Below are 12,500 nucleotides of genomic sequence, written 5' to 3'. Positions count from 1 at the left end.
TTGAAATTACTCTCCATCATGTTTTCCTTTTAAATTCTTTTTTTTTTTTTTTTAATCTAGCGATTTATGTTTCATATTTTTAATATTTCACTGCTTGTTTGATGTTTTTATAGAGTTATACGTTTATAAATCTTGATGAAACTTACTTAACATCCACTCCGAACTTACAGAAATTGTACTGCTGTATAAACATTACCTAATGAACAGCTGTTGTCATCCTGTCTTCTTATCATGTGCTGATGATTAGTTTGATGGATGATTAGTTTGATGGATGATTAGTTTGATGGATGATTAGTTTGATGGATGATTAGTTTGATGGATTTCTGTCGTGGTGCTCCAGGTTAGCAGGTTTCATCATCTTACCTCTCTTTGGCGTCCAGGAAGGCTTTGGCGAACGGGTTGTATTTGATCTTCAGAGCTGTGATCTGCAACAGAGAAACACCAACAAACCCACCAGGACAACTTCACACCACAGATCACTACTGATCACTACAGATCACCATTGATCACTACTGATCACTACAGATCACCATTGATCACCACTGATCACTAAAATTTCCCCTCGGGGATTAATAAAGTATATACCTACCTACCTACCTACTGATCACTACAGATCACTACAGATCACTACTGATCATTACAGATCACTACAGATAATTACTGATCACTACTGATCATTACAGATCACTACTGATCACCACAGATCACCATTGATCACTGCAGATCACTACTGATCACTACAGATCACCACAGATCACTATTGATCACTGCAGATCACTACTGATCACCATTGATCACTACAGATCACCATTGGTCACCATTGATCACTACAGATCACCATTGATCACTACAGATCACTACAGATCACCATTGATCATTATTGATCACTACAGATCACCACTGATCATTACAGATCACCATTGATCACTACAGATCACCACTGATCATTACAGATCACCACAGATCACCACAGATCACCATTGATCACTACAGATCACTACAGATCACCATTGATCACTACAAATCACCATTGATCACTACAGATCACCATTGATCACTACAGATCACTACTTCCACCGCTCCAGTCGTCCCGTCTTCCAGGTCAATGAGTGTTTAACAACCTCTACCAGCCGGGTTTAGATTCGTCTTCCAATCACGGCGTCATATTTCCGATGTTGAGCAGTAACAGCTGCTGGTGTTTCCTACCTCCTCGTTCTGGTAGGCCGTGACGGCGATGAACTGAGTTTCTTTGAAGGAAACGTTGGAAACCAGACGATGGCGAGAGCCGACGCAGACGATGTGGAGTTGAGGCTCGTACTTATGGAGAGAGTTCAACATGATCTGGAAGACACAGAACACTTCGTAGCACACGTCCAGAACCTCCGGTACCATCAGAGGTCGGACCGGGATCATCTCTCACCATCGACATTTGTTCCTACTTATCTCATTTTATTTATACTTATCTAAATTTGTTCGTACACATATAAAATGATTCCTACCATCCCCATTTGTTCGTACTTATTTATATTGATTCCAACTTTCTCATTTCTTCGTACCCGCTGGTTTGTAGTTCCAATAGTTTGGACCGTGTTGAATCCCAGATCTCCATCTGTTAATGGGGAGTTCATGGTGGTTTCTATCTGCTGTCTCTACATGAAGGTTAACGGACCTCCCCTCCAGACCTACCAGTCCTCTGAACATCATGCAGCAGCAGAACGTCCTCTCCACCTCTCCAACAGTAACTCTCAAACTTTTCTAAAGTCCCAACAGCTCTTTACTTTTGGATCAATTAAAAAACAGAAATTAAGTGTAGTTTATTTAGTCGGTCTGCAGGAGAGTTTATGGAGTGGAGCCATCTTTGTCTTTTGGCCCAAACACTCTTTTATCCATCTGTCTTTTCTCTCTCGTCCCCCCCCCCCCGTCCCCCCGCTAACGAGGCCCAATTAACCAATCCGAGTTCTCGAGGCGGACACACAAAAACAAACTGTTGTCTATTCAGATTGAGAGGCTGGCTTCAGATCTGACCCCGCGCTGTGTGTGTGCTGGCACTGCCCACATTAGCTGGAGTGTGTGTGGGCTCTTTTTGAATATAGTTTACCTCTCTCTCTCGCTCGTCCATCTGAAGCATGATGGGTAAATTAATTTCCCAGTAAAAAACATAATTACCATAATGTACAAATAAGCTGAGCAATTATTTCATTATGGCAGAGCTCTCTGTTCCAACTCTGCATTACTGCGGTGTGTGTGCGTGTCATGTTTGGACACGGATAATGGGGTAAATATAAACAACATTATTGCCAATTTTGTAGTGCCGCGCATGTGTGTGTGTGTGTGTGTGTGTGTGTGTGTGTGTGTGTGTGTGTGTGTGAAGGCCTCCACGAGTGGTGAACAGCTCTCAACAGGAAGTGCATTAAACTGCTGCCGGCCAATTAAGAGCTGTTTATCCCGTTCCCGTGGTTACGAGGGGGCGAGCAGGTGAAGTGAGCAGAGAGAGGGACTGAAGTGGCTAATTAGAGGCCGTAGTCTCTCGCCCACTCCAGCATAATACAGGGAGGGGAGAGAGAGGGAAACTCTTGACATGAGCAGCGTAATGGACAGAAGAAGAAGATGATGGAGGGAAAGATGAAGAAACCACAGAAAGAAGAAGAAGAGAAACTGAAAAGGAAAAGGAGAGCAGAGAACAAATAAAATACACCAAACTAAAGAATGACAGGCAGGAAAAATAAATGAACAACTACTCAAAAAGACAAGAATACAAATAAAGAATGAAATAAAGATCAAATGAGCAGAAAGAAATAACTTCCTTTTTTTTTTTTTTTTAAAGAGTAGAAAGAAAAAAGAACCAAAAACTGACAAGGAAAAAGAATGACAGAAATAAAAGACGATAATGAATGAACAAAAGAAACAAAAAAGACAGAAGAAAAGAACTAAAGAACGAAAAGAAAAAAGAAAACACAGATAAAAAGAAAGAAAAACTTCCAAGACGAGAATGAGAGTAAAAAAAGGACAAATAAACCGATAAAACTGTCCAGAAAATGAACAAACTGATGAACGAAACTAAAAAAAGACAAGGAAAACAACCAGGAATGAAAGAAAGAAGAAGTGGTTGCCCGGACCGACCTGTCCTCCTCCGTTGACCTTGTTGGTGAGTTTGACCTTGTTGAAGGTCACGGCCGCCTTCATCCAGTGGGCTCCGAAGTTGGGCGAGTCGGGGTGGATGTAGACGCCGCCGTGGCCCCGCCCCTCTCCGCGGCCCTCGGCCCGGCCGGCCGCCACCCACTCCCCGTTCACGAACTTCCAGCGGCAGCTGTCGGCCGGCACGAAGTCCAGCAGGAAGGAGTACATGGAGCTCGGGTCCAGACCCGACACGCTCACCTTCAGCACCGGGAACATCCGACTGCAGGAACACACGGTGGAGTTACACCTTTTAGTTTCATCAGTTCTACACAGAAGAACACCAACTTCAGGACTTATTTCAAGTGTCAGCAAACCCTTGTGGAGTTCATCAGGGTTCTGTTCTCGGTCCTTCGTAGTTTCACTCTATAAAAGCTGTTTGAAATGAACTCTTTGGTTCAGTTGTTTTCAGCAGAATCAGCTGGAATCAATACGATGGTTCATTTTTAGTTCATTCCTGTTTGATCACATGTTCCACTGTGTGACTGTCAGGTGTCTTCAAAGACCTCTACAAATAAAAAGCATTATTATGACTATGATTAATAACTGCCCCACCGTGTTCCCGGCTCATCTGCTGTTTGCTGCTGAGTGCATCGTGTCCAGAAGCTTTTTACTTTAATATGTAAACACAGTGTGAATTGGCTTTCTGCAATTATTCATGTTTTTCTTGCTTCTCTTTGTTTGTATTTTTATCAGAAATGTCAACAGTTTTTTTTAATAAATGTAAATATTTAAAGACATCAAAGTGTCCACTGATAGATTAATAAAGAATTTATCTATAAAATAGTTCTTATAATAAAATGTTTGGACTGAGTTATGTATCCGTAAAACAGGGCGGCAACGAACAGGCATTTTTGAATTTTTTTTTTATTGTCTTTGTCTGAAAATGTTGAGAAAAATTGTAATCACTTTGCAAATAAATGATTCAACAAAAAGAAAGTTAATCGCAGCTACGCTGGTAATCTAATAATTGCATGTCATGTTTTTAGATTGTAAAATTTGAGGATTTGGTTAATTTTTTTAATATATTTTTGTTTCGATGGTGTGACGAAACAAAACTCATCACGGGCAGTTTTCACTATTTGCCATCATTTTATTGACCATGATTAATCGATGAAGAAAAAAGTGTTAAAAAAAAGTCTATGACATGAAAAGTTATTATAGTTTACTGCAAACTTTTGAAGGTTTTTAAAAACACTTGAACCTTTCCCGGTTTTTCCGGATCATCTTCCTGCGCTACGTCGTGTTGCTGCTGTGAATGTCTTTGTTTTATGACGAGGCCGGTGATGTGAGTGCGGAGGGATTTCATAAAAGCAGAATAAATTGCGACTTCATCATCTCTCAGCGTGAATATAAATCTGTCACCTTATGTTAAAAACGACCAAAGTTTCCCTCCTTGTGAAGCTGCGTTCAGACCGACTGCCGCCTCTCCGGCAGTAACAGCCGTTGAAGTGGCGTCCTGCAGGTGTAAATGGAGTGTTTGCCCACCGCGGGGCGCGACTGGTCAGCACGCCTCGCTCGGCAACAAAAAACACCAAAAAACAGCACGGAGGCGACGTTAGCGGCTGCTCTCGAGACTCATTAATAATCCCGGTGAACAGCAGCGCTGATCTGGAGTCAGCTTCAAACGCAGACACACCGTGTTCCTGAGAAAATATTCAGGAACCAACAGTCTGCTGAAACCCGAAACGAAGCGCTTCTCACAGGAAACATCACTGGAGCGCCTGATGATGAGGCGGAGCTCGGACTGAAACACCGAGCTGAAGCCGACGCTCACTTGTTTACTTGCATGTTGTCTGCAGTTGTTTCGGCTGAGTCGAGGAGTGAATCGGTTCGAACTCCGTTTGGTAAATGAGCGGACAGGTTGCAGACTATTACCAAAAAACCACTGGGGAGCGGGGAAGCATCCGTCAGCACCGACCTCTCTGAGGCCCGACCTGACGGAGGAGCGCCAGCTGACAGACGACCATCTTGGACACCTCGTAGGGTGTCGACCACAATGTGTGGACCAATAGGAGCAAAGAGCCTTGAACCAGGTGAAGGTAAAGACAGCCTACAGGACATATAACCCATATTGTTCTCTTGGTGTCACCGTTTTTTTTCCCAGGCTTTTCCAACTTCAGGACGTCTGGAAAACCTCTCAAGCCTTCTTAATTACATTTAGAAATGCTTCAAGACCTCTACCAGGTGGTCGGTGGTCTGAAACCTCCTCAGTTATCTCTGGAACCTCACAGACCTCTCAACCTCAACAACCTCGGCTCCTCTTTGTTTGAGTTTGAATTACGACTGAAGCTGGTAAGATCATCATTATGTAGAAAACCTAAAGTGAAGCTCTGTGATTGGATGTTTGTGGGTGAAATGCACCCTGGGAGTCATGAGGTAACAGTCAGCGGTGCTTTCGAATGGTGCCACGTGTTTTTGAGGTTGGGAACTTGTTGTGCTTACCGTCCGTTCTTGGTGACGATCATCTCGTTGGTGATGTGCTGGAACTTCCTCCAGAGCTCGGCGTCCTCCAGCGCCACCCTCAGCTCCCTCTCCGTCGGGTCGCCCTTGTCCCGGCCGGCCTGCAGCTCGCTCTCCACGGCGCTCAGCAGCCGCGACATGCAGCGCTCTGCCGAGCCGGGGCTGCACGCCGTCCCGCCGCCGCCACCGGAGATCCGGTCCGCTGAAGACACCGACCCGGGTTCCCCGTCCTCCTGTAACCCCTCCACCTTCATCTGGAGACCCGCACAAAGACACATTATCCAACATAAAGTTGCTTTCAACTAAATCAAGCCTCAAACATGAAACCGCTTCGTCACCGTTTGGAAGCAGTGCAGCAATGCAAAGGAAATCTTCTGGTCTGACTTTATTCTCCGGGTTTCTTTCCACATTTAAACCTGACCGACTCCGTCGATCACTGACATCTTTATCATTCTGACATATTCTGACTTCATTAGTATTTAAAATCACTACTTTTCCCAGTTGTCAGGTAGATTTGATCTGAAAGGACTGAAGGATGCAGCAGTGTCCTCAACATGTGGGCAAAAGACGTCGGACTCTCTTCATGGACCTTTATGATCAGCTTTGTTGATGCAGTTCTGATTCAAAATTTGATTCTGCATAAAAATGAAGTAAATGTAATTTCATGATCAGGCCAAAGATGAATTTATTATCCTTAATGTCACATTTCTGTCAGCATCTCCCAGATTTAAATCACAATTATTTCTCTTCATGTAATAAATCAGGTCCCTTTTATGTTACAGGAGATAACATGTCAAATGTTGACCTGCAGCAGAAGCAGTGACGGTCTGAAATACTGTTCATGTCCACAGCCGGAAAGAAGGACTCATTCTACATCTTTACAAATAAAATTCAAGATTTATAAAACCTTCCGAGGCCTTTTTGTGAGAATTAAATTCAGATTTTCTCGAGATTTTAAGACCTGCAGATACCATGTTTGTTTTGGCCCTGTATAGTTCTTTAATAGATTAAGATATGCATAAATTCAGATTTGAAAATTGTAAAACTAAATCTAATATTCATATATTACCCCTTTTAATTGGACTAAACTTTTACGAGTATTTTCCTTTTTTGGAATATTTAAAACCAAAATTATTAAAAAAAAAAAAAAATCCTCCATCTCTATGATTGTGCTATTTTATGAACTACCGTTTATTAATTACAATCACCTCAATGCATTTCATGATTCAGTCAAACAAATTTTATTGGGCTGAAAATATTAATATCAAATCTAAATGATCAGAAACAATGATAAATATTATTTGCAGGGAAATTGCAGCAGAATCTTTAAAATGTCTTTAAAGCATTAAAATCTCCAACAAAATGAAAACAATTCTGTTTAATCAGGACAATTTGTGGAATTTAGCTTTTTCTTTTTAAACAATAAAAAGCAGCTCCCATATTTTCATTATTATATATCAGGTGCGTGTATATTTATATGAAGCTCTTAAAAGTTTGATTGTAATAAAATAATAATGATCTACTGGAGGGGAAGGATTTAATTTCTGTGGATGAATTTAAAGGAAATCTATGAACAAAAGCAACAATAATGATCGATATAATACAACTACAAATTTTTTTTAAAAACTGACATTTATCTGCTCGAACATATAAAAGATGAAAATTTTTAAGTAAATCTAAAAGGAAAATCTTGAGTTTCATACACTTTAATTCTGTCACCTGCAGTTTTATTATAAAATTGAACAAATATTCTCCAGCATTTCTGGTTTCCAAAACTATGATTGGCATATAAATATCTTTCAGTAAATAATAAAGCTGCAGGTAAATAAAGATGTGATGGAAGTGAGTGAACGTACCTGAGAGGCCGCGCTGCGCTGGAACAGGTGAAAGAGAAGAAGTGAGCGTGGTGATGTGAAGCTGCTCAGCCTCCAACTGAACACATCCCATAATCAGAGGACCTCCGTCCGACCACACCTCGCTCCACCGCTCTCTCCTCACACTCCCTCTCTTTCTGTCACACACACTCTACCTTTTACCTCGCCGAACCTTTAACGCACCGCAGATCTGTTAAAAACAGATCAAATATTTCTCATTTGGTTTTAGAAATTTTGGAGAAATTGACCATCTTTTTGTTTTCATTTCTTCCTTCAGTTCATTAAACACATTTTTCTAAAAACTTACAGGAACAGATCAAATTCAAAAACTTGATTTTTGTTTGAAAGTGAGGAAGAAAGAAAGTGAGCTTCGAGAAAAGTGAACACATTCAAAATGCATCAATCTTTAAGTGAGAGGGAAACAACACAGAAACAGACAAAACAGACAAACGGAAACAAAAGTTTAAATTTTCTTTACATATAATTGTGGACGAGGACGACCGAACTGAGAGCTGAAAAACCTCCAAAGGCTGCAGCAGCTTTTCTGGTTTTAGTGTGGACGCTGAGAAAAACCAAGAACTGTGAAATGTGAATGAGCAGCCTCCATTTCACTGCAGGCATCATTTTAAATCATTGTGTTCCCACCAATCATCCATCAAGAAGCCACAACGAAAGGAAAACAAGTTCAACTCACCCAAACCGAGGGCCCGCCGCCAGCTGGACCAACCTCAAACCTGATTGGACAGATTTCAGAACGACACGCAGACCAGGGCGGAGCTACCAAACGCTTTCTGGGGCTGCGTTCAGCACGAGGACGACACCAACGATGAACTGGTCCAACGGAGACAAAACAGCAACCATGATGATGACAAGACAGGACGTAGGTGAAGACAGGACGTAGGTGTCGGCAAAGACAGGACATAGTTGAAGACAGGACGTAGCTGAAAATAGGACGTAGGCGAAGACAGGACGTAGTTGAAAATAGGACGTAGGCGAAGACAGGACGTAGTTGAAGACAGACGTAGGTGTAGGCAAAGACAGGGTGTAGGTGAAGAAAGAAGGTGTGTATGTCCTGCAAAGGTCTTTGGGCGTCTTGTCTGAATGACGGTCTCCCAGTCCTCTGGAGTCCTCTGGTGTCCTCTGGTGTCTCCCTGTCCTCTGGTGTCCAGGTTAGGTGAGGACCTTTCGTCCAGAGGATACCGGTCGACCAGGCGTTTGGACCAACGGCGTCCTCGTGGACGTTTAAATGTCACATGACGGTGTCGAAGAAAAACAGATGAGGTGTTCAGACCGCCGTGTAACGGAGAACAGGTGAGGACAGGTGAGAACATCTGGAAGGACACTGGATACGTGGCCGGAGGGAGTGTGTGTGTGTTTTAATCAGCGGATGGAGATTACAGGCTTTAGAGACTTAAGAGGCATAAAGAGGAGGTGATGAAGAGGAGGTGATGAAGAGGAGGTGATGGAGCCGGCAGGTAAACACAAGCAGGAAGCTGCTCACAACAATATTTATTCAAATCTCATCAGTGAACAAATCAGAGCGATTTACAGCAAACAGCTGGAACAGCTGGATGAGAGGTGGAGGTGAGGTGGATGAAAGGTGGAGGTGAGGTGGATGAGAGGTGGATGAGAGGTGGAGGTGAGGTGGAGGTGAGGTGGATGAAAGGTGGAGGTGAGGTGGATGAGAGGTGGATGAGAGGTGGAGGTGAGGTGGATGAAAGGTGGAGGTGAGGTGGATGAAAGGTGGATGAAAGGTGGAGGTGAGGTGAATGAAAGGTGGATGAGAGGTGGATGAAAGGTGGATGAGAGGTGGAGGTGAGGTGGAGGTGAGGTGGATGCGAGGTGGATGAAAGATGGATGAGAGGTGGATGAAAGGTGGATGAAAGGTGGAGGTGAGGTGGATGAGAGGTGGATGAGAGGTGGATGAAAGGTGGATGAGAGGTGGATGAAAGGTGGATGAAAGGTGGAGGTGAGGTGGATGAAAGGTGGAGGTGAGGTGGAGGTGAGGTGGAGGTGAGGTGGATGAAAGGTGGATGAGAGGTGGATGAAAGGTGGAGGTGAGGTGGATGAAAGGTGGATGAGAGGTGGATGAGAGGTGGATGAAAGGTGGAGGTGAGGTGAATGAAAGGTGGATGAGAGGTGGATGAAAGGTGGAGGTGAGGTGGATGAAAGGTGGATGAGAGGTGGATGAAAGGTGGAGGTGAGGTGGATGAAAGGTGGATGAAAGGTGGAGGTGAGGTGGTGAGGTCAGCTGGTTTCCACAGAAGGAGCTCTAAAGGAGGAGGAGGAGTCAGAAACCTTCAACGCTGCTCTCAACAGGAAAAGAAGATTTTCATGTTCACAAATCTCGTTTTAAAGTGAAAGTCAAACAGTCAAAGTCTGAAATGAAAACACGGACTGATGTTGAACAGATTCGTTGTCGACAGAAAACTATTTGAACAATTCATTGTTTCAGATTTGATCAACTTTTATTATTCAGCGTCGAAGAAAAGAAGATTTGCTTATTAAAAAAATAAATTCTTAAAGTGAATGTTTTCAGACAATTATCTGGATAATGAAACTAAGTGGCTGATAATTAACAGCTGTCATGATTCTAAACGTGTTTTTCAGTTATTATAGTTGTTAAAACAGAAATGAATAGACTCATATCTAAATTATATTTATAAAGTGGTTGTTAAAAGGAGTATGTCCCGCTGATTAATGCTAACGAGCTTGGTAACGAGCTTTCTAACGAGCTTGGTAACGAGCTTGGTAACGAGCTTTCTAACGAGCCTGGTAACGAGCTTTCTAACGAGCTTGGTAACGAGCTTTCTAACGAGCTTGGTAACGAGCTTGGTAACGAGCTTGGTAACGAGCTTTCTGACGAGCTTTCTAACGAGCTTGGTAACGAGCTTGATAACGAGCTTGGTAACGAGCTTGGTAACGAGCTTTCTAACGAGCTTTCTAACGAGCTTGGTAACGAGCTTGGTAACGAGCTTTCTAACGAGCTTTCTAACGAGCTTGGTAACGAGCTTTCTAACGAGCTTGGTAACGAGCTTGGTAACGAGCTAACGCTGTGACTGTTCAAAATAAACAGAACACGTCAGCTGTTACATTAAAAGATCCAAAATAAAACATGGAAACAGTCCAGGAGCTGACTGCAGACACACCACAGTATGCTGCGTGCTGATTGGTCAGACAGAGGGAGGGGGGGAGGGGGAGGGGGGAGGCTAAAGACAGAGTGAAAATAGTTTGATGACGGCGTCCCTGAAAGACAAAGAGGACAAAGTTCATCTATAAATAAAAATACATCACATGATCAATCAGTGTTTTTATCAATCGTTTTAATCATCATGTGTCAATCAATATTCAGCTGGCTGTCAATCAAGCTTCAAACTGTCTTCACTTCTCAAAAGGAAGCAGTCAGAAGTCCTGACAACCTCAATGAGCACAGGTGTGTGTGTGTGTGTGTGTGTGTGTGTGTGTGTGTGTGTGTGTGTGTGTGTGTGTGTGTGTGTGTGTGTGTGTGTGTGTGTGTCTGTTAGTGTGTGTGTGTGTGTGTGTGTGTGTGTGTGTGTGTGTGTGTGTGTGTCTGTTAGTGTGTGTGTGTGTGTGTGTGTGTGTGTGTCTGTTAGTGTGTGTGTGTGTTACCTGGCGAAGGGGATGTATGAGAGGCCGTACCTACAACAAACAGCAGCAGTCAAACAGGTGAGAAGAACAGAGGTGTGTGTGTGTGTGTGTGTGTGTGTGTGTGTGTGTGTGTGTGTGTGTGTGTGTGTGTGTGTGTGTGTGTGTGTGTGTGTGTGTGTGTGTGTGTGTGTTGTACCAGGTGAAAGCCAGGAACTGCAGGACACAGAAGAGCAGAGCAAGTCCGTTGTTTTTCCACTGCAGAGACACGAAGACATTCAGAGACACGAAGACATTCAGAGACACGACAAGGCGACATCATAAACATTTGGTCGGAGTGTTTCTCACCCAGAAAGCGGCGCAGAGCGTCAACACCAGACACACCTGCAGGGACACATACAGCATCACGTCTCAGCTGAGGACATCTGCACAGACATGTCTGCAGGTGTGGGGACTCACCAGCATGAGGACGGTGGCGAGCGCTCGCTCTTTAGCGCACATCGTCTTCAGCTGTCGGCACGGACCAATCAGGAACATGGTGCTGAAATCACATGACCACAGGACAGGTTCAGACACGGCTGCAGTTCTGAAGTCCACCAGCAGAGAGCGACGTTTCAAACCCAGACAGGTCAGCGCAGCCCCCGAGGATGATGGGTAATATAGTTCTATGTTCACATCAGGACAACGTGGCGTTTTAATCAGACATAACAAACCTGCTGAGACAAGGTGAGACCGGGAGAGACAAAGTGAGACCGGGAGGGACAAAATGAGACCAAGAGAGACAAAGTGAGACCGGGAGGGACAAAATGAGACCAAGAGAGACAAAGTGAGACCGGGAGGGACAAAGTGAGACCAAGAGAGACAAAGTGAGACCGGGAGGGACAAAATGAGACCAGGGGAGACCGGGAGGGACAAAGTGAGACCGGGAGAGACAAAGTGAGACCGGGGGAGACAAAGTGAGACCGGGGGAGACAGTGAGAACAGGGGAGACCGGGAGAGACAAAGTGAGACCGGGAGGGACAAAATGAGACCAGGGGAGACCGGGAGGGACAAAGTGAGACCGAGAGAGACAAAGTGAGACCGGGAGGGACAAAGTGAGATCAGGAGAGACAAAGTGAGACCGGGGGAGATCAGGAGAGACCAGGGGAGACCGGGAGGGACAAAGTGAGACCAGGAGGGACAAAATGAGACCAGGGGAGACCGGGAGGGACAAAGTGAGATCGGGAGAGACAAAGTGAGACCGGGGGAGATCAGGAGAGACAAAGTGAGACCGGGAGGGACAAAGTGAGATCGGGAGAGACAAAATGAGACCGGGTGAGACAGTGAGACAAAGTGAGACCGGGAGAGACAAAGTGAGACCGGGGAAGACAAAATGAGACCGGG

General features: G+C 44.1%; 2 protein-coding genes across 4 annotated transcripts in view; both read right to left on the bottom strand.

Annotated features, from left to right (window-relative positions):
• LOC138634377 (T-box transcription factor TBX19-like) overlaps positions 1-8,347 on the bottom strand; it is an 11,654-nt gene extending 3,307 nt beyond the window's left edge. For 2 of the 3 annotated variants that reach the window (XM_069721276.1, XM_069721275.1), the window contains exons 1-4: positions 5,620-8,347; positions 3,121-3,397; positions 1,207-1,341; positions 364-425 (exon numbers count right to left, since the gene is read on the bottom strand). In XM_069721276.1, coding sequence (XP_069577377.1) covers positions 364-425; positions 1,207-1,341; positions 3,121-3,397; positions 5,620-5,915 — 770 coding nt within the window. In that variant the 5' untranslated portion in view covers positions 5,916-8,347. The remainder of the gene's footprint in view (positions 1-363; positions 426-1,206; positions 1,342-3,120; positions 3,398-5,619) is intronic. The other variant, XM_069721277.1, reaches the window with a different exon arrangement.
• A 3-nt stretch (positions 8,348-8,350) lies between these two features.
• Positions 8,351-12,500, bottom strand: part of LOC138634385 (vesicle transport protein SFT2B-like) — a 6,682-nt gene continuing 2,532 nt past the window's right edge. The window contains exons 4-8 of the mRNA XM_069721285.1: positions 11,577-11,658; positions 11,466-11,501; positions 11,317-11,375; positions 11,142-11,171; positions 8,351-10,757 (exon numbers count right to left, since the gene is read on the bottom strand). Coding sequence (XP_069577386.1) covers positions 10,721-10,757; positions 11,142-11,171; positions 11,317-11,375; positions 11,466-11,501; positions 11,577-11,658 — 244 coding nt within the window. The 3' untranslated portion in view covers positions 8,351-10,720. The remainder of the gene's footprint in view (positions 10,758-11,141; positions 11,172-11,316; positions 11,376-11,465; positions 11,502-11,576; positions 11,659-12,500) is intronic.

Source organism: Brachyistius frenatus, unplaced genomic scaffold (assembly GCF_029030835.1).
Source record: "Brachyistius frenatus isolate BFR_SWC_R1_liver_20210118 unplaced genomic scaffold, ASM2903083v1 Contig_259, whole genome shotgun sequence".
Classification (NCBI taxonomy): domain Eukaryota; kingdom Metazoa; phylum Chordata; class Actinopteri; family Embiotocidae; genus Brachyistius; species Brachyistius frenatus.
The sequence above is the reverse complement of the archived record's forward strand: the minus strand, read 5'-3'. Positions and strand labels throughout refer to the sequence as shown.